Source organism: Ailuropoda melanoleuca, chromosome 13 (assembly GCF_002007445.2).
Source record: "Ailuropoda melanoleuca isolate Jingjing chromosome 13, ASM200744v2, whole genome shotgun sequence".
Classification (NCBI taxonomy): Eukaryota; Metazoa; Chordata; class Mammalia; order Carnivora; family Ursidae; genus Ailuropoda; species Ailuropoda melanoleuca.
The window spans coordinates 29867012-29889299 of NC_048230.1; the positions used below are offsets into that span (position 1 = coordinate 29867012).

Here is a 22288-nt window from a genome sequence, read left to right on the forward strand (position 1 = left end):
GTAGATGGAAATGGTGCCACCAGTTTGTAAATACATCAAGTTGATTTTATTCTTTAAGACGAATTTTTCTTGGCGGTGGCTGGGTGGCTCAGTCGGTTAAGTGTCTGCCTTCAGTGCTCAGCTTATGATCTCAGGGTCCTGGAATCAAGCCCCCCGCATCGGGCTCCCTGCTCAGTGGGGAGCCTGCTTCTCCCTCTCTCTCTGCTGCTCCCCCTGTTTGTGTGCGTGCCCTCTCTCTCTCTCTCTCTGTTAAATAAATAAATAAAATCTTTAAAAAAAAAAAGAATTTTTCTTGAGAGTGTTGCTGAAGATGACTTTAAAAGTTAAAAGTGTACAGTGCTCCCTGCTTAATTGGGAGCATTCTGGAAGTAATGTGATTTTGCCAGTTGCTGAGTATGTTTATTCTAATTGTGCATTCTGAAACTGGGGAAATAACCACATCAGTGTTCATGACCCACTGTTAGGTGGGCCTGAAATAAAATTCCACTGATCAGTGACATCTATAAGCCCCTCTTCTGACTGGTGAACTACAGTGATGTTTTGGGTCTTCTGGAATTAGTGTCTGTTCAGAGCCAGAGCCAGCATCCAGTAATTGTCAAAGAGTCTTTGATTATTTCATTTTATACCATGCAGAGTCACCTTGGTAAAAGGCAGTGGTAGTCTTTTTGGGGAAAGCTTTTGGGGAGAAAGATTAGTGGTGTAAATTTTTGTTGGTATGGGGGATCCTTCCTCAAGGAGACCCCCTCATTCACTGGTTCTGGGTCTATAAAGTAACTCAAATCTTGGAACTGATTGAGGGGTCCTGGCTCTGTGTTTTTAATGATTGAAGTTATGCTTTTGTTCACTTGACCTAGACTCTTCTGCTTATACAGATCAGGTAAGAATTTAGTAGAGTTCCCATCTATTTAACTGTTGGGAACACTGATCAACTAGCCAGTGCCCAAGGTCCCTGGGAGCCTGACTATTCTGATTGCTGCCTTGACTCTGCTATGGTATGTGAAAAGGTAGTGCTACTAATGACTGAAAAAAAAAAGTATGGAGACCCTTATTTTTTATTTTTTAATTTTTTTCTTCCAAGTTTTTATTTAAATTCAGGCTGGTTAACATTAGTGTTGATTTCAGAAGTAGAATTTAGCGATTCATCACTTACATATAACACCCAGTGCTCGTTGCAACAAATGCCCATTACCCATTTAGCCCATCCCCCCNNCCCCATTTGCCCCACCCCCCCCCCCCCCGGCCCATCCTCCAGTAACCCTCAGGTTGTTCCCTGTGGTTAAGAGTCTCTTATGTGGGCCCCTGGGTGGCTCAGTTGGTTAGGCATCTGCTTCAGCTCAGGTCATGATCCCGGGGTCCTGGGATTGAGCCCCATGTCTGGCTCCCTGCTTAGTGGGGAGTCTGCTTCTCCGACTTCCTCCTGCTTCCCCTGCTTGTGCTCTCTTTCTCTCTCTCTATCAAATAAATAAATAAAATCTTTAAAAAAAGAAGTCTTATGGTTTGCCTCCCTTTCTGCTTTCATTTTTTTTCTTTCCCTTCCCCTGTATTCATGTTTCGTTTCTTAAATTTCACATGAGTGAAATCATATGGTATTTGTCTTTCTCTGACTGACTTATTTCACGTAGCATAATACCCTCTAGTTCCATCCACGTGGTTGCAGATGGCAAGATTTCATTCTTTTTGATGGCCGAGTAGTATTCCTGTGTGTGTGTGTGTGTGCACACACCACACCTTCTTTATTCTTTCATCAGTTGATGGACACTTGGGTTCGTTCTGCTATAAACATTGGGGTGCATGTACTCCTTCGAATCTGCATTTTTGTATCCTTTGGGTCAGTAGCTAGTAGTGCAATTGCGAGGTGGTAGGGTAATTCTGTTTCTTAACTTTTTGAGGAACCTCCGAACTGTTTTCCAGCATGGCTACACCGGTTTGCATTCCCACCAACAGTGCAAGAGGGTTCCCCTTTGGAGACCCTTAATTTTAATTAACATTAGGTATAGCCTTTAATGGAGTATCTTTACTACTCCATTTTGACCCTGTCATCAGCTGTGTTCTTATGTACTCACTCAAGTATAACTTTGTCTGCTGTTCTCTTTTGTCTCGAAAGGACTTCTAATTCCTTTTAAGATGCCAGTTTAGTCCAAGGAGGAAATGAAAACTTTAAAAACTCAACAAATGTTGACGTTTTAAACTTTCACTGGAGTGAAAAGATTAACCTTTGGTCCCTACTTCTACAAATTTTTCTAGTTTATATGGGCTTTATTCATGTGCTAAAAGCTGGTTGTCAACTTTTGTATCTTAACCTCAATTTTCATGGTGTTGTAACTGAAGTACTTTTTTAAGCTCCNGTTTAAATAGAATTCTTTTTTAAACCCCCCCCCCCCCCCGCCAAAGTACCTTTTAAGTATATTAGAAATGTGTTTTATTTTGTTTTTGGAAACCATACTTTCTTTTAAGACAAGAAAATTGACTTGTCTATTTTTTTAAACCGTCCGTTTGGTTTTTTACTTATGAAAAAATGATTAGTAGCAAGAGACAGGGTAAATAGTTTAAATGTTGGCATAGAAAATGGGGCTTTCACTGAGGAGTCCTATTATCATACATTGTTAAAAAAAAAGTTCTTGGGGCGCCTGGGTGGCACAGCGGTTAAGCGTTTGCCTTCGGCTCAGGGCGTGATCCGGGCGNTTGACTTGTCTATTTTTTTAAACCGTCCGTTTGGTTTTTTACTTATGAAAAAATGATTAGTAGCAAGAGACAGGGTAAATAGTTTAAATGTTGGCATAGAAAATGGGGCTTTCACTGAGGAGTCCTATTATCATACATTGTTAAAAAAAAAGTTCTTTCTAGCTTCTCTTTGAGCCTGAGATGACTCTTTGAATGGACAGTGTCCCCTCCCCAGTGACTTGGATGTTAGTAAATGTTTTTTTAAACAGCTGTTATATATCGAATATCAAGTGACAGACTGTTTTACTTAGAAAATAAATGAAAATACGATGTAGTTATTAAACTTATCTAATGTGGACAGAGACGTACCTAACATACGAGAGTATGAAATTACTGTTAGAATTTAAGGTTTCAGGAAAACTTAAAAAAAGAAACAAAGAGAACAAAATAGTAAAAATACAAGAAGAAATAAATATACTCCAAAACAGAAGACAAGGAATTAATCCAGAGTTGGAAAATTGGGAAACAACAGGAAAAATTGAGGGAGTAAATTGGGTATAACAAAAGATACCTACAAAGTGAGGACCTACAAAATGAAAAAACTGGAAATGGATGTGTTGTATCCTATTAATACGAAAGTCTCAGAGTAAATAATTTCATTCAAAGCAGGAATTCATGTGACAAAATAAGATGTAAAAATGAGGATAGATTCCTATAGCCAAGGAAAAATCAAGATTATAAAATGAGGGGCGCCTGGGTGGCACAGCGGTTAAGCGTCTGCCTTTGGCTCAGGGCGTGATCCCAGCGTTATGGGATCGAGCCCCACATCAGGCTCCTCCGCTATGAGCCTGCTTCTTCCTCTCCCACTCCCCCTGCTTGGTGTTCCCTCTCTCGCTGGCTGTCTCTATCTCTGTCAAATAAATAAATAAAAAATCTTTAAAAAAAAAAAAAGATTATAAAATGATCTTTTCCTCTCTCTCCTGTTCTTTGAAGTAGGGCAAAAATCCACTCCCTCGTTACTAGTGGTCTATCCTAATCTTTCAAAGAATACTTTTCATGTTAAATAATAACATAGAAATAATAAACTCCAGTAGCAAAATCTGACAAATATGAGGAATTAAAAGTATAGCCTAATCTTATTTATGAATATATAGATGTTTAAATTCAAATAAGAATATTAGCACATGGCTAGGAGATAATTCCTTTTGTTTGTATGTTTTAGGTAGTTTATCCTAAAAATGCCAGACAAGTTATTTTAAAAATTGATTAATATATCTAGAGTCAGTATAGCTCAAAGGCCAGTAGTACATATATTGAAGCCACATTGGTTAGGTCTGGGTCCTGGCTCTGCGTCTCTTTTTTTTATTTTTTAAAGATTTTATTTATTTGAGGGGCGGGGAGAGGGAGAAGCAGGTTCCCCGCTGAGCAGGGAGCCAGATTGGGGGGGGGGCTCTATCCCAGGACCCTGGGATCATGACCTGAGCCAAACGCTTAACTGACTGAGCCACCCAGGTACCACTCCTGTCTCTGCTTCTTACCAGCTATCTCACCTTGGGGAGTTTACTAAGTTTTCTTATATATTTTTTTAATCTAAAAATGTGAGTAGTTATAGCAGCTGTCTTATAAGGTTGTGTGTTAGTTTGCCAGGGCTGCCTAATAGACTGGGTGGTTTAAAGAACAGAAACTTATTTTTCACTATTCTGGAGGCTGGAAGTCCAAGATCAAGGTGTTAGCTGGGCTGGAGTTTTTTCTGAGGCTTTCCTGCCTTGGCTCACAGATGCTCCCTTCTCACTGTGTCCTCGTTATGATCTTTCCTCAGTGTGCGTGGATGCCTGGTGTCTCTGTGTCCTAATTTCCTCTTTATAAGGCTATCAGTCATATTGGATTAGGGCCTACCCTAACAATCCCATTTTAACTTAATTACTTCTTTTAAAGGCTCTTATCTCCAAATATGTTTTGATGTACTGGGGTTAGGGCTTCAGCATAAATTGTAGGTAGACACGGTTGAGCCCATAACAGTTTGTTACCAGGATTAAATGTGATATAGGATGCTTTACCTATGTAGCAATTGTTACATAAGTATCATTTATCATTATTACTTAACTCTAGCAAGTAAATAATACATTTAAAAAACTCACAAAAACTTCTTATTTCAAAATAATTTCAAAGGGAATTGCAAAATTTGTACAGGGAGGTTCCATGTACTCTTCCTCCCCCAGTGTAACCATCTTGCATAGTTACAGTACAGTAATAAAACCAGGAAATTGACATTGGTGAAATTCACACAACTCATTCAGATTTCACATAATACACCCACCATTCGTGTATGTGAATGTGCACATCTGTGTACTTTTATCATTTGTGTAGCTTCTTGTAACCACAATCAAGGTGCAGAACAGCTCCATCACAAGTCTCTCTTGCTACTCCTTTGTATTCACCCCCACCTACTCTTCCTTGAAATCCTAACTCATGAGAACCACTAGTCTGTTTCCATCCCTATAAATTCATTATTTCAAGAAGTACATATATGTATATTATATATATATAATATAAAAGTGGAATCATACAATGTATATTCGTTGGAGATTGGCTTTTTTTTTTTTAAAGATTTTTATTTATTTGAGAGAGTGAGCGAGAGAGAGTATGAGTCAGGGGAGAGAGAGGGAGAAGCAGACTCCCCTGCTGAGCAGGGAGCCCAATGTGGAGCTCAAAGCGAGGACCCCGGGACCATGACCTGAGCTGAAGGCAGACACTTAACCGACTGAGCCACCCAGGTGCTCCAGAGGGATTGGCTTTTTTTACTTGGCATAATTTCCTTGAAGTCCATCCAAGTTGTTGGGTGTATATAGATAGTTCATTCCTTTTTATTTATTGCTGAGTAGTATTCCATGGTGTGGATATACTCCAATTTGTTTAACCATTTACCCATTGAAGGGCATTTGGTTTCTTTCCAGGTTTTGGCTATTATGGGTGTTGAGTTTGATAAGTTCTTTATAGATTTTGAGGTTTTGGCTGTTACGAATAAATCATGAATTTATGTACAGGCTTTTACATGAACATTACTTCTCTGGAACACATGTCCAGTAGTATACAGTTCCTGGGATATGATATGTGTTCAGTACATTTTTAGCTTTAAAAGAAACCACCAAACAGTTTTCCAGTTGCGTGTACCTTTTTATATTCTCACCAGCAATGTATGAGCAATTCAGTTTTTCTATGTACTTGCCAGCATTTAGTCTTGTCACTATATTTTATTTTAGTATTCTGATAGGTGTATAAGGACATTTAATTGTGGTTTGAATTTGTATTTCCCTAGCGGCTAATGACATTGAACATCTTTCTCAGGCTTATTAGCCCATCTTTATGTGTTTGTCAGTGAAATGGCTGTTCATGTCTTTTTGCCAGTGTTCTAATTGGATTAAAATTTTATTGAGTTTTGAGTTTCTTATATAGTCTAATTTTAACCCCTTTGCCTGATCTGTGGTCAGCAAATATTTTCTTTTAGCCTGTGATTTTTCTCTGTCCTACAAGGTCTTTGCTGAGGAGACGTTTTTCATTTTGAGGAGGCTCCATTTGTTAACTTTTTGTTTTATAGATCAAAGTTTTGGTGTCAAGTCTAAGACCTCTTCACCTANATGCCACCCAGGCGCCCCGAGTTTTGAGTTTCTTATATAGTCTAATTTTAACCCCTTTGCCTGATCTGTGGTCAGCAAATATTTTCTTTTAGCCTGTGATTTTTCTCTTTGTCCTACAAGGTCTTTGCTGAGGAGACGTTTTTCATTTTGAGGAGGCTCCATTTGTTAACTTTTTGTTTTATAGATCAAAGTTTTGGTGTCAAGTCTAAGACCTCTTCACCTAGTCCTGTGTTGTGAAGATTTTCTCCCATTTTTTCCCCTAAACATCTTATGGTTTTGTTTTACATTTAAGTTCTTTTTTAAGATTTTATTTATTTGAGAGAGTGAGAGAGAGAGAGAGAGGAAGAGCGAGCCTGAGCATGGGCAAGAGGCAGAGGGAGAGAGAGAAGCACTCCCCACTGAGCAGGAAGCCTGATACCGGGCTCAGTACCAGGGTCCTGGGATCGTGACCTGAGCTGAAGGCAGATTCTTAACCGACTGAGCTGCCTACGTGCCCCTACCTTTAAGTTCTTGATCCCGTTTGAGTTAGTTTTTTAAATAAGTTATGAGATTTAAGTTGAGGTTCATATTTTTGTCTGTGGATGGCTAATTGTTCCAGCACAAATTTGTTGAAAAGTCTATCAAATTGTTTTTGTGCTTTTGTCAAAAATTAGTTGGGCATATTTGTGTGGGTCTGTTTTTATCAGTTGTGAAAATTAAATGTGCTAATACAGAATGCCCAGCTCATACAAGTGCTATGTAAGTGTTGGCTGTTATTATTCTTACAATGACAAATAAGTAGTAACTCTTAAAAAAGCATTTGGATGAACTCAACAACCATCCCAACTTTCTAATTGAAAAAACAATACAGTTTTTTTTTAAAGATTTATTTATTTATTAGAGAGAGAACTTGAGGGCACACGTGTGTGAGCTGGTGGAGGGGCAGAGGGAGAGAGAATCTCATGCAGGCTCTGTGCTCGATCCTATAACTCTGAGATGTGAGCCGGGCGGAAGCCAAGAGTCAGACACTTAACCTACTGAGCTACCCAGGTGCCCCAATGCAGCTTTTAAAAACAGCTTTAATTGTGGTAATATACATCTAAAATTTGCCATTTTTTTTTAAAGATTTTATTTATTTTTTTTGACAGAGATAGAGACAGCCAGCGAGAGAGGGAACACAAGCAGGGGGAGTGGGAGAGGAAGAAGCAGGCTCACAGCAGAGGAGCCTGATGTGGGGCTCGATCCCGTAACGCCAGGATCACGCCCTGAGCCGAAGGCAGACGCTTAACCGCTGTGCCACCCAGGCGCCCCTGCCATTTTACATTCTAGCTAACAGTACACAAAGGTTCCAGTTTATCCACATCCTTGCTAGCACTCATTACTTTCCCCCTTTTTTGGATAATAGCCATCCTAATGGGTGCAGGGTGCTATGGTATTTCATTGTAATTTTGATTTGCATTTCCCTAATGATTAGTGGCATCTCTTCATGTTCTTGTTGGCCCTTTTATGTCTCTTTGGAGAAATGTCTGTTCAAGTACTTTGTCCTTTTAAAAAAAAAAATTTTTTTTTTAAATTTTTAAATAAATTCTATCCCCAATATGAGGTTGGAACTCATGATCCTAAGGTCAAGAGTAGCAAGCTCTACCAACTGAACTGGCAGGTGCCCCTACCCAGTTTTTAATCAGATTGTTTGTTGTGTTCTTTTTGATTTGTAGGAATTCTTTGTATAGTCTGGATATTAACCCCTTACCATAGGATACATGATTTGCAAATATTTTTTCCCATTCTGTGGGTTACCTCTTGACTCTATTGATCATGTTCTTTGGTGCACAGAGGTTTTTAATTTTGATATAGTCCAATTTGTCTGTTTTTTGTTGTTGCCTGTGTTTTCGGGTTCTTCAATTTTGAGTTAATTTCTATATGTGGCATAAAGTAAGGGTCCAGCTTATTCTTTTGTATGTGAATGTACAGTTTTCCTAACACCATTTGTTGAGAAGATTGTCCTTTCATCATTGAATGGTCTTGGCATCCTTGTTGAAAATCAAGGTTGAAAGTCATTTTGCAGGACACCTCAAACTTACACATAGCTGTGTATCAGTTATATCTCAGTAAAACTGAAAAAAAAATCTGCAAAGAAAAAATTTGTGATGGGAGGAAAGAAAACCATTTGACCATATATGCAACGGTTTATTTCTGGGCTTTCAATTTTATTCCATTTGTCTGTATATCTGTCTTTATGCCAGTGCCATCTTGTTTGGATTATTACAGTTTTGTAGTGAGTTTTGAGATCAGGAAGTGCGAGACCTCCACCGTTCTTTTACAGGATTGTTTTGCTATCCGAGATATTAACTACAGCCTTTAATGGTGTAAAGCACTAGCAGAGTTACGTTGAAAAAGAACAAAACAATATTCTTTATGCTTATTATTTCTGTTGTTTTATTCAGTGCAGTAAAATGTGAAACAAGATCTATAAATTGTAGAAAGGAAGGTATACACTTATTTATAGTAAGGAACAGATGATTAGAAAGAATAATAATTCAGTAAAGTGACTGATTTAATGAAATATATGAAAATTACATAATTCCTGAATGTCAGCAGTATAAGAAAAATCAGAAAAATTGAGTCCCAGTTATTAGAGCTTCAAAGATATGATGATGTTACGTAGTGAATGGGAGTTAAACTTGATGGGCCATAAGCTTTTATGCCTTGGGGTTTAATTTACCCCTGTGGATGATGATTGAAGCCAGAGACCTGAACTGGATCTGTGTAAAGCTGGAAATTGGGAAGGGGCAAGCCTTGCCTATGACCTAGGACTGCTAAAACTGCTCACTGGCCCAGGACGTAGGACAGAAGTGAGCAACTTATTTGGATTGTGGCTGTTTAAAGCCACCTGCAGAAAATGGGGTGCTTGGGGCGCCTGGGTGGCTCAGTCGTTAAGTGTGTGCCTTTGGCTCAGGTCATGATCCCAGGGTCCTGGGATCTAGCTCCGCATCGGTCTCCCTGCTCAGTGGGAAGCCTGCTTCTCCCTCGCCCAGTCCCCCTGCTGGTGTTCCCTCTCTCGCCATGCCTCTCTCTGTCCAATAAATTTTAAAAATCTTAAAAAAAAAAAAAAATGGGGTGCTTGACTGGCTCATTCGGTAGAACATGTGACTCTTGATGTCAGGGTCATGAGTTCGAGTCGCACGTTGGGTGTAGAGATTACTTTAAAAAGAAAGAAAGAAAAAATTTAAAAGCCACCTGCAAGAAATGGAAAACTTCAACCTTGTGTGGAAATCTTGGGCAAGGCAACTAATGTATTAATGTGTTTGGAACTACAGGCCACTGGCAGAGGGAGACATTAAACTGCTTTTGGGACTGCTCCTTAACCCCTGAAATGTGGAAGACTCTCCCAAAGTGAGCATGAACTCATACAAAACTTACAAAACACCTTATTACAAAGATGCATCAAATGGGAAAATTAGCAATTGAGGAACTGATAATAATAGACTAGTTTGTAAAAGCATTTGATTATCTAATATATAGTCCATATTCAGTTTCTGCCTTTGTCCAGTAATGTCTTTTATAGCTGTTTGGTTTTGCCGTGTTTTGATATTCAGGGTCAGAACAAAGGTCATTCATTTAATTTAGTCATACCTTTATCCTCTTTTAACTTAGTTGAGTTTCCCCTGCCATTTCTGTTTTTTAGTGAGGGTGACATTTTTGAAAGGTAACATTCAGTTTGCCTAAAAACTTTTGGTTAGCTCTCTTACTAGACAGTAAGCTGTTTTAGAACAGGGGATATTTGTCATTTATCCCTGCTAATTAAATTTAATCTAATGATTTTATGATAATTTGGGATGCTGTGCTTCAGAAAAGGACTGTAAAAGGGAGGATTTAGTAATTCTTAATCCTTAAGGATCCGTAAGGATCCTTGGGCCTCTTGCATACATTTCAGATACTACGGTGTCCCTCACTGTTATGTGCACTCTGCAGTTTTTCCTTACCTGTAATTGTGAGTAAAACGACAAGTTCTTCAGTTCTCTCATGTCTGTATAGTTGAAATACAGTATATGGTTTTATTACTCTCCAAGGGAAAAATGCTTCATAATGGTTACAATAAAGGTAATTCATGAACAGAATATTTTTAAAATCTGGGCATAGGAATATTCAATTTAAATTATTGTAGAATTCTTATGTAAATAAAACTTTTTTCTCATTCAGAACATTGTGGAACTCTGTCATTATAGGATTAAGACTTTTGTTGTTTTATCACTGGGAATACATAATTTGATTTGATTTCTTCTCCCTAGTTTCACTTTATTATTTTTCTTTTTCTTTTTTTTTTTAGATTTAATTTTTTGACAGAGCATAAGCAGGGGGAGTGGCAGAGGGAGAGGGAGAAGCAGGCTCCCCACTAAGCAGGGAGCCAGGTGCGAGGTTTGATCCCAGGACCCTGAGATCATGACCTGAGCCGAAGCAGACACTTAACCAACTAAGCCACCCAGGCACCCCTCGCTTTATTATTTTTCTTTGCAGCTTCACAAGTATCTCACTGAAGCTCTGTTACCGTGTGTTAATTATACTTTAAAAGTAGTGCTTTAAGAATATGGTGAAAGGAATACTTAATAAACCCTAGTAGGAATGCAAATTGTTTCTGAACTAAGCCTAATAACTTGTTTTTTAACAGCTTTATTCATTTACTATACAATTTACCCCTTTTAAAATCTGCAGTTCATTGTTTTTTTTAGTATATTCATGGATACATACAACCATCAACACAGTTCTAGAACATTTTTATCACCTCAAAATCCCATATTCTTTAGCTGTCACCTCCATTCCCCCTTCCCCCCCACCTCGACCCTGAGGAACCACTAATTTACTTTCTGTCTTAGCTTTCCCTAGTCTAGGTTTTCATATGAATGGAATCATTTGATATGTGGTCTGTTGTGACATTTTTTTACTTAGCAAATGTTTTCAAGGTTCATCTGTACTTTAGCGTGTATCAATGCTTGATTCTTTTTAATGGCTAAATAATATTCCATTGTATGGATGTACCACATTTTGTTTATCCATTTATCATTTGGGTATTTGGGTTGTTTCTACCTTTTGGCTTTTGTGAATAATGCTGCTATACATTTGTGTCCAGGTTTTTGTGTATATTCATTTCTCTTCATTATATACCAAGGAGTAGCATTCTGGGTCATATAGTAATTGTGTTTAATTGTTTGAGGAACTGCTTGTATTTGAAAGCAGCTGTACCATTTTATGTTCCCACCAGCAATATATGAGGGTTCTGATTTTTCCACATTTCTTGCCATCACTTTTTTTTAAAATCACGTATAATTAACACACAGTGTTATATTAGTTTCAGGTATGTAATACAATGATTCAGCAATTCTATACATTTCTTAGTGCTCACTGCCAGCACTTTGTTACTGTCTTTGTTAATATAGCCACCCACGTAGGTGTGAAGTAGTGTCTCATTTTGGTTCTGATTTGTGTTTCCCCATTAGCTAATGATGTTGAACTTCTTTTCATGTGCTTATTGACCATTTGTATATAGTCCATTTGGAGAAATTTCTGTTCAGATCTTTTGCCCATTTTTAAATTGTTTTTCCTCAGAAGTCAGCTGTTAATCATATTGGGATGCCCTTGTAAGTGATGCGTTATATTTCTGCTTTCAAGATTTTCTCCTGTCTTTGCCTTTGAGCATTTTTCCTATGATGTGTCTGTTTGTGGGTTGTTTTGTGTTTATCCTGCTTGGAATTCATTAAGCTTCCTGGATGAGTAAGTTATTGCTTTTCAATAAATTTGAAAAGTTTTCAGCCATTGTTTCTTTGAATATTTTTTTCTGACCCTTTCCTGCCCTCCTCTCTCTCTAGTACTCCAATTATGTGCATGGTGATGTACTTATTAACGGTTTTGCACGTTTCTCTGAAGCTGTTTTTTTTTTCCTTCTGTTTTCTCTCTGGTTTTCAGCTTGCATAACTTCTATTGAGCTATCTTCAGATTTGCTAACTATTTCTTCTGACACTTCATTTCTACTCTTGAGCCTCTCTAGTACATTTTTTAAAAAATATATTTATTTGAGAGAGAGAGAGAATGCCCGCCCGCGCCCATGAGTGGGAGGGGCAGAGGAAAAGGAGAGAGAATCCCAAGTAGACTCCACACCGAGAACAAAGCCCAATATGGGGTTCAATCTCAGGACCCTGAGATCACAACCTGAGCCAGAACCAAGAGTCGGACACCCAACCAACTGTGCCACCCAGGCGCCCCCGTTTTTTATTTCAGTTATTCTGGTTTTCAACTCCAGAATTCCTTTTTAAAAATATTTGTAATTTCTGTGTTTCTGTTGATATACTTTATTTGATGCAACATTGTCATTCACACCTTTCCTTACTACTTTAATTATGGTTTCCTTTGCATCTGTGAACATATTTATAGTGGTTATTTTGAAATATTTTTCTGTTAAATTCAACATCTGGTCACACTCACAGTTTCTTTTGCCTGCTTTTTTCTTTTTCCTGGTTTGTGGGTCATACATTTCTATTTCTTTGCACGCCTCGTGATTTTTTGTTGGAAACTGGTCATTTTAGATGATACGTTGTACTAAATCTGGGTACTGATTTTTCATCGCAATCTTAGGACTTGTTACTGCTATTTGCTTATTTGTTTAGTGATTGACTGGATTGTTTTCTTCGTAAAGTCTGTTGTTTCTTCCCATTCCTCCAGCATCAAGCCTCTGGTGGTGGCTTTAGGGAGGCACAGCTTTAAGTCTGTAGTCACCCTGGGATGGTTGGTACTAACAGGGCTTTCTTTCCCTGACCAACCCAGCTGTTAAATTCCACTAATTGCCCAGATTGCTCTATTGTTTTCAACAATACCCTGAGGCTTAAATTCCTGCACAAACTAATCAGATCAGATTGGGATTCCTTGGAGGGAAGAGTTTCTGAGGTCAAAATTTGCTATTTGTTCTGACCCCAGGAGGACTTCTCCCAAATGTCTTACTCTTGGGTTCTCTTCTGCAAACTCGCAGGCTTGCAGTCTAAGCTGTACGTTCATTACCTCCACAGATCTTCCAGTTGCCTTTTACCATAACTTCCACTTTCTTGAGAATGCCCTTAGAGTTAAATTTAATCCATGCTCTTTTGGGAATGAAGTCGAGTCTTTTGGGAAGAGATTTGGTGGCATGTATTCTTGCCTTTTTCCTGAGGCAAAATATCTGAGTCAGGGTTCTGGAGCTGGGGCTGGGGACAATGGCAATCTTTTGTGAGTGACATTCTAGATCTGGGAGCTGAGTGCTGGAGGGGGTAGGAGACGGGAGTAGGGTGGGAGTGAGGTGCATGCAGCAGCTTGCTTCTCCTGGTGTGGAACTGCCACTGTCTGATGAGCTGGGCAGAAGAGCTCTTTGGGGCTCCACTGTTCTCAGTATGCCACACATGAGGTATAGCCTCTGTTCCACAAGTGGGGGTTATATACAGGGGAGCCCCTGCTTTTGATGTACTTGCATGGTACTTAGTATCAGCAGCACGGGGCTGAGGACAGTTCTGCTCCTTGCAGGAAGAAAGCTCTTGGACTGAGAGCTGGGGAAGAGGGAGCCATGTGTATTGGAACCTTGCTGAGATTGGAGAGGGGAGGAATGAGAGTGGTCTTGGTTCAAATACCACAGATTTTGACTTTTCAGTTTGAATTTTCGTAGATTTTATTGAGCAGTTGTTTTCTTCATTTACTGTTTCCCCTCAGGGACCATTTCCAGAGGCTTTGAATGGTTTTTAAAATAATTTTCACCAATTTCACTGAGGAGTGGGGCCAGAGAGCTCCTTGTACTGTGAGGCTAGGAGTCAATCTCTTGTAACTTGGTTTTTTGGAGCTAGTGGTCATGTCTCCTTAAAGCATAACTCAGAAAAGCGTTTCCTTCATTATGGTTCCTGACCACTCTTCATAAGAAACCCTTAACATATCAACTTTCAGATGATGCCGCTGTGATACAGGAGGCCAAGAGAATTGACTTCCCCTGCTTATTTTCCTTAAAAAATGAATTCACTACATATGGAAGTACTCTAGAAGGAAAAATTTGCACATGACTACAGAGTTGGTGAAGGAAAGGAAAATAGTAGTAACAAGAGAATTTTCTAAGATTTTACTCTTCTTTATACTTTTTTTTTTTTAAGATTTTATCTATTTATTTGAGAGAGAGAGCATATGAGCAGGAGGAGCGGCCGAGGGAGAGGGAGCAGCAGACTCACTGCTGAGCAGGGAGCCCAACTCGGGGCTCCATCCCAGGATTCTGAGATCATGACCGGAGCTGAAGGCAGACATTTAACCGACTGAGCCACCCAGGCGCCCCTTTAAGATTTTATTCTCAAGCAGTCTCTACACCCACCATGGGGCTTGAACCCACACCCCTAAGATCAAGAGTCGCATGCTCTGCCCACTGAGCCTAGAGAATTTTAACATGAGGGCGCCATAGTATAGTTGATTGAGTTCTTTTTTAAGTTGGCTTGCAGGTGTACAGTTAATTCTTGATTTCTTTGACCTGACTTTCACATCAAAATCAGCAGGCTTCTTCCTCAGTTTTGCTGTCATCTTAAATTAGTTTCTTTTGATTCCTTTTTTTTTTTTTTTTTCTTTCCAGGGGCCGCTCAATAGTGAGTCTTCCAACCAGAGCTTGTGCAGCGTGGGGTCCTTGAGTGATAAAGAAGTAGAGGTAAGAGGCCACAACCACTGTGAGACTTTACATATTCCCAGACCTTCAGTCTGGGTTGAAAGATGGCACTGCATAACTCCAGGACACACTGGTTTAGGACTTGTCTGTGCCTTATATATCCTTATAAGTTAAGTATTTTGTACATACTCTCTAATTTTCATAATGTGAACAATTTAACAAAATGCTAATTGTGATGTATATGGTATTTAACAGACTCCTGAGAAAAAACAGAATGACCAGCGAAACCGGAAAAGAAAAGCTGAACCATATGAAACTAGCCAAGGTAGTAATAATTTCACACCAATAAAAATACTGAATTCTTATGTACTTAGAATTTTCCGACTCAGTAAATAATCGGTTCAGATACAGGGATTCCTAACGAGGGAGGTTTGTGTACCTTCAGGGAACACCAGACTGTTTATTATAGACTTGCCACTTGATATACACCTGACACAAGTGTCAGTTCTCTGGGGACTCTCATTTTCCCTGTTGTAAGTTAACGATCTTCTCACCACAGGTTTTTGTTCAGACTAAGCAGAAAAGAGGTTACATTGGCTTTTTAACCATATCTTGCATTAGCTCAGTGATTTGTTAATAATAGGTAACCAGAAATGGTTTTATTTACATGGCTGTCCTTTCTACATCCTCTTCTTCTTTGGCAATTATTTAGTTGAACATTGGCACCCAGTGGGATAAATCTGTAAATATGATGGCTATGATGCCAGATATCCATATTAATTAAGGAGGGAACAAATGGTTTGCTTCGTCCACCCGCCCTCTCTGAGGAATGGAAGTCATAGTCTTTTTTGCATTTTTCTTGTTTGTTATCTACAGATTATTTTTTACTTTTGAGAGGAAAATTCTCACAAAGTGACATGGTTACAGATTTTTTTGTGATATAGAATAAACCCTCCGGTTCTGATACATTTGTTTTAAATTCTTTGTTCTCTTAACTGAGGGCATGGACTATAAATTAGTTTTATTTTGATTCACAGTTGTGGCATAGGTTTTGTTAGTATATTACAAAAGAAAGATTAGCAAATCTTAAAGGATAGCAATCTCAGAAAAAATCTTCTTTTCACTGCTTATTAAGTCTTTTATTAGATGAGGAAACTGTCTCTGTTCTTACGATACAGATAATTTGGCTTACTTGTTAAAAGTTAGGCCAACACTTGATGATAATGTGTGTAGTTATTGAATACACAGTACATTTTAGTGAATAATGGTTTACATATGTTATTGGAAAAACTATACTTACTTTGGTTTCATTTTCAGGGAAAGGCACTCCTAGGGGACATAAAATTAGTGATTACTTTGAGGTAAGTTAAAATTTTGGAAAAAAAATCTATAGTGATTTTTAAAAAACTAAATCCTTGCGTTCATTTAAGGCTTTAGAAATCAATATTTTGCCTTTACTGTGCTCTCCTCCCCTTCTTCCCCATCTTCATCTCTCTGATGTTGTCCCATCTCTCTCTATTTAGAGGAAACTGCTGCTGACTTTCTAAATTTAAATTTGTTTATGATGTGTCTTGTCTGTGATGATATAAAAATTCACAAATAAGGTGATTTTTCTCTTGGCCAGACTAGGTTTCGGGTCTTACAAAGATTGAAATGGAGTGACTTGGACTCTTCTTTTGTCCTCTTCCCTTTAGTTCAGTGGGACATGTAGTGAGCTCACTGACCCATCGTTAGTGGTCCCTAAAGAAGACGCTAACATCCACTGTACCACTGTATTCCTGCTTTCGGGTATTTTGAGACAAGAAGGGAAAACATTCTTCTCTGATGTCCTTTCAAAACCATGTGTACCTTCAGCTTTCTAGCCATGTTTTCTTTATATCTTGGTACATTTCTGCTGGAGCTCCTTCTTAAAATCTCATTGAAAAGATAGCAGAATTTGACTTACATGGTGTCATTTTCTCTTTAGCCTAAGATGTATTGACTTATTAAAGGGGCCAGGTAATTAAGACCTGTTTGTGTGTTAATCTTTTACTCTCCTTATCTGAAGCATAGTACTGTTTTGAATTATTCATATCCATTTTTCCCTGTTGGCCAGTTTGCTGGGGGAAGCGGGCCAGGAACCAGCCCTGGCAGAAGTGTTCCACCAGTTGCACGATCCTCACCGCAACATTCCTTATCCAATCCCTTACCGGTAAGCATTCACCTGGAGAAATTTGACACCTGTTCTAGGAGACAAGAAGCCCAGGAACACTCAAGCAGTTTCTCTTCCGTTAATGACCCAAGGGGAATGAGGCATTAAGGAGAAACATTCATATTATTACCTGTGAACTTAGACTCAAGTCTGTATCCATAAATTTATGTTTTACAAGAGCTAACCTTGTTTCTCAGTATGAGTTATCTCTAAGCCAGTTCAGATACTAGGTTTTTATCCTTGCCAAACTTACATGTTCCTATTAATTGAATTCTGTTTTTTAAAAAAATTGGTCAGCTCCTGGCATTTATTTTCAAGGCTTTCTCAGTGATGTGGTAGAGAAGCTCATGTTACACAAATTTGAGATATAGATTTGTTTCCTTTTTTTTTTTTTTAAGATTTTTGATTTTTACATAATCTCTACACCCAATTTGGGGCTTGAAGTCACAACCCTGAGATCAAGAGTCGCAGGCTCTACGAACTGAGCCAGCCAGGCGCCCCCCACCCCCGTTTCCTTCTATTAAGTGAGAATTGAAGGTCCTAAAAAACATTTTAGCGAAGTTAGTGGTTCTCATCTGGGGGTAGTTTTTCCTCTCGGGACGTTGGGGAATGTTGGAGTAATTTTTTATCACAACTAGAGGGTCGGAGGAGGGAGCTGTGGGCATCTAGTAGGCAGAGGCCAGGAACGCTGGTGAACATCTTACACACAACAGGCCCCACAATACAGTTACCTGCTCCAGATGTCACTGGTGCCAAGATTGCAACTCTCTGAGCTAGCTAGCAAATACAGGATTTTCGTGTTAATTTATTTGTGTCTTGAGATAATTTGTTGATACCATACAAGATCTTTGTACTCAAGAGTGTGTCCTGGCCGCTGATGCCTCAGGTATTGCTTTGGGATCTTGGAGAAGAGGAGGGGTCCCCCTGAGATCAGTGTTTGTGCTAGGTCTCTTTTTAGGAGCGTTGTTTGACTCTGCTGCCTCAGCAGAGTTGGGTAGCAGTGCTCTTTTCCGAAGTGATTGAGTCTTCTGCATTCAAGTATGGAGAAAGCGCCTCTTTCCCTCTTCTGTCTCATAAAGTCATGCATTCATTAGGGTGACTACAGTTATTAAAGCACTTAGGAGAATGCATTCGACTTGAAAATTTGGCTGTTATTTTGTCATCCTTGTAGTTAAACATGTTAGGAATATTTGATGTGTAGAACTGGTTAGGTTGAGGTTTTTTAGGTAACTGTCGAGGAGGCTTGTGTCTTTATTTTTCTTAACATTTATTTATTTATTTATTCATTCAGTCATTCAATTAAAGAAATTTTTTGTTAAGTAACCTCTATACCCAACGTGGGGCTCAAACTTACAACCCCAGAGATGGAGAGTCGTGTGCTCCACTGAGCCGGCCAGGTGCCCCTGTTTTTCTTAACTTTAAGCCAATTAAAGTGTTTAAAATATTCCAACACAAGAAAGAAATTTTACCAGCTCCCTTTCCCCAAACCCCCTACGCTCTCTGACAGTTATTAGCCCCCTCCCTGCCATTGGGGATAGGCACTATCCTGACTTGTAACAGCATAGATGGGTTTTTTTCTGTTTTTGTACTTTGTATGAAAGGAGTCATACAATATATAATCTTATGTCTGGCTTCTTTCATTCAACATTTCTTCTATGAGATGCATCCATATTGTTGTATGTTGTTGTAGATCATTCACGGTCATTGGTGTGTGGTATAATTTTAATATTTTTATTTAATAATTTTTAACTATATGGTTAATTTGTTGCCCATCTTCTTCCACTAGAATGTTAATCCCATGAGAGCAGGGACTTTGCTTTATTGTTTATTGCTGTTTCCATCTCTTAGTACTTATTACATAAAGGTATATATGTATATATACATATATATATACATATATATATATAATTTTTTTTTTTTTTTTTACTTTTTCCTCGCCTTGACATGAAGAGATAATATCTTGTTCAATTTTCAATCTCTAATACCCAAAACAGTGCTTGGCACAAACAGTAGGTGTTCAGAACTGTTGAAAGGAAGAATCAATGGATAAAGAATTACTTTAGCTTTTTTCCCCTAAGTGGTTCTTTTGTATTTTTTGTTGAAAACAAAAAAGGACCTAAAACACGAGCCTTTTAATGCAGGAGTTTGGTAAACTACAGCCCACAGCTGGAAAGCTAAGAATGACTTCTAGATTTTTAGAGTTGTAGAGACAAAGAAGAATATATCGCAGACATGATATGTGGCCTAAAAAGCCTGAAATATTTGTCTGCCCTTCACAAAAAAACGTTTCCAGGAAATCATTATAAAGTTAACTGCATGTAATCATTACTTAGGTCAAGAAGTAAAATATTTCCAGTACCCTGGAAACCTGTGTGCTCTTCTCTGATTACAACTCTCTCCCTCTACCCTGGAAACAACCACTGTTCTAATTTTTGTGATTATAATTTGCTATTTCTTACAGTTTGACCATGTATGCATCCCTGAACAAAATAGTTTCATTTTGTCATTAAGTCAATTTTGTTAATCATGGCATTTAGTCACAGTGTTTAAATTTTCTGTATTCTGGTTTTGGGCTGTTTGTTCTAGCAGTTACTAAGAGAGCTGTATTCATATCGCTCATGGTTGTGGGAGTTGTTTGTTTCTTCTTGTATTTATATTTTTGCTTTGTACATTATTAAGTGACTCTCTTCATCTCTTGCAATATTTTTTGCTCTAAATGCATTATATCTGATATTCAGTATATCCAAACCATTGTATGGCATAGGTATTTCCATTTTTATACTATCAACTTGTCATTATTATGTTTTTAATATACCCGAAGAATATATTGTTGAATTTTTTCTTTATTTAGTCTGAAGTATTTTTTAACTTTAGCATTTATTGTATTTGCATTTAATTATCATTATATTGGGTTTAAATACACCATCTTTTAATGTGTTTTCCACTTATCCTGCATATTCTCTGTCCCTTTTTCTTTCATTTCTTGCCTTTATTTGGGTTGGGTTTTTTGGGGGGTGGTGGGAATCCTTTCGTATTCTCATCCTCTGCTAGTAGCTAGGTCCTGTTCCATGTTCTCTTAGAGATTACCACATGTATCTTCAGTGTGCCTAGGTTTGGTGTTAAGAGTGTCTTTATCCTCCTCTCAGAGAAAGAATGATGTCAGAACATTAACTCCATTTACTTGCTACTAACTTGGTCCTGGTGGTATATGTTTGTATTTTGTTTTGTTTTGTTTTTTTAGCCTCATACAACATTATTATTTTATGCTGTCAGTGTTCATTTACATCTTTCTTTGTACTTTTTTTCTTTTTGCATCTTACACCTTCCACCTAGGGTCACTTTCCCTTTGCTTGAAGTACCCCTTTAGTATTCTCTTATATGTATCTGCTGGGGAGTTAACTTTCTAGGTTTTTGGTGGCTTAAATAACTTTATTTTGCTTTTATTCTTGAAAGGTGTTTTTGCTGTGTATGTTAGTTTGGCTTTTTTTTTTTTCCTTCTTAACAGTTGAATGTAGTATTACCATCTTCTGGCTCCCATTATTACTATTGAAAAAACAGTTTTCATTTACTTCTTATTTCTATGAAAGTATCTGTTCTTTTTTTCCCCTGGCTGCTTTAAAAATCTTTATCCATGGTGTTCTGTAGTTTCACTATGATGTGTTCTTTTAATTCTCTTGCTTGTGATTTGTTGGGCTTCTTTGTTGGGTCTTGTACCAGTTCTGGATAATTATTAGCCATTGTCTCTTCAAATATTATTTCTGCCCTGTTTCTTTTTCTTCTTCCTGTGAAATTGCAATTAATTGTATGTTAGACCATCTCACCTTATCATCTTGCCTTTTAACTTCTTTTTTCTATTTTCTTTTTGTCTCCATCTGCTCCATTCTGGATAGTTTGCCTTTCAGTTCCCAAATTCTCTGTTTTGTTGTATCTAACTTGCTGTTAACTCCACTGAATTCTTAATTTTTGTTATTTTATGTTCCCTGCTGATATTTTCAAGCTCATCTTCTCTATTATTTTTTGTAGTCTAGTAGACCTTGTTTTATAATCTGTATTTGATAATTCTGGCATTTGAAGCCTTTATGAATCTATTTGTTTTCTCTTGTATGAATCTATTTGTTATTCCTAGCTGTTGCTCCAGGCTTTATTTCTTTTATGCTTTGTATTTTTTTTTCTTTTTTTTTGACTGTGTGCTGCTCATTGTTCCTGAAAAATAGTTTGTGAAATTTCTTTGAGATCTAAGACAAAGATGTGTTCCTCCAGGGAAAATTTTTATTTGCTTTTTCAAGTGCCTAGAGATTTCACCCATCCAGTACTACTTTCAGCTACTGAATTTGTGGCTTGCATTTTGTTTGTTTGATTTCTTTTGTTTGTTTGCTTCATCTACCCATTCAGTATTGATCTGGATTGTGTTAACATTTCTCAGGTGAGCTCCTGCCTCCTGCATTGCCAAGGCAACTTCCTTGTAGTTCCCTGAGGGTGGAGGAAATTTTTCTTCTGGTTTACATTTTCCCTGAGAAAGTAATCCTTTGGAAGCCCTAAAAGCTTGAAGTGTGAAGGGTTTCCAGTTGAACCCCCTGCCCCCAGTTGGACTTTGTTTGGCCTTTGATTATCTGCTTGGCACTATGTACCCTGGAAATGGAAATTCAGAATCTGCAGGTACCCTTAGGGCAAATGTGACTTTGGTGCTTCATTTATGTGTCTTGTGTTCCTAATTTCCCTTAGATTTTGCCCTGGCAGGTCCCTACTATTTTATCAACTCTTCAGTGCCTTTAATATCTTTTTCCCCCTATTTTGCCTTATTTTTATGATTATTTTCTAAGGGAAGGTTAGTTCAAACATCCTAACCTGCTGTGTTTACAGAAATACTCTAAATCTTTCAGCCCTTGGCAAATATTTATTGAGTACATAACAGAATGATTAATTTTAGTATTGCGGCTTCAGAGATACACTCTCCCAAGTAGTGCAGATATTGTTGTGATTGGGTATCACGAGTGCTTTGGAGCCTGAATTTAAATAATTGCATTTGGTTGGGGTAGGAGTGTTGGTCTCAAGGAGGTGGATTCTACTTACAGACTAAAAAATTAAATTCCTTTGTCGGGATCATTTTGGTTCGTTTATTTTACTTTTATTTTCTAAAATGAAAATATTAAGTAGTTTTTCCTGATGAAGGAATACATG

At 38.1% G+C, this 22288-nt stretch overlaps 1 protein-coding gene across 9 annotated transcripts in view; it reads left to right on the forward strand.

Moving 5' to 3' along the window:
- Positions 1-22288, forward strand: part of TLK2 (tousled like kinase 2) — a 106615-nt gene that overhangs the window by 26094 nt on the left and 58233 nt on the right. For 4 of the 9 annotated variants that reach the window (XM_034641203.1, XM_034641204.1, XM_034641199.1 and 1 more), the window contains exons 3-6: positions 14890-14961; positions 15175-15244; positions 16237-16280; positions 17015-17110. The exons of 3 other annotated variants lie outside the window; for them this stretch is intronic. In XM_034641203.1, coding sequence (XP_034497094.1) covers positions 14890-14961; positions 15175-15244; positions 16237-16280; positions 17015-17110 — 282 coding nt within the window. The remainder of the gene's footprint in view (positions 1-14889; positions 14962-15174; positions 15245-16236; positions 16281-17014; positions 17111-22288) is intronic. 2 more of the 9 variants (XM_034641201.1, XM_034641202.1) reach the window with 1 other exon arrangement.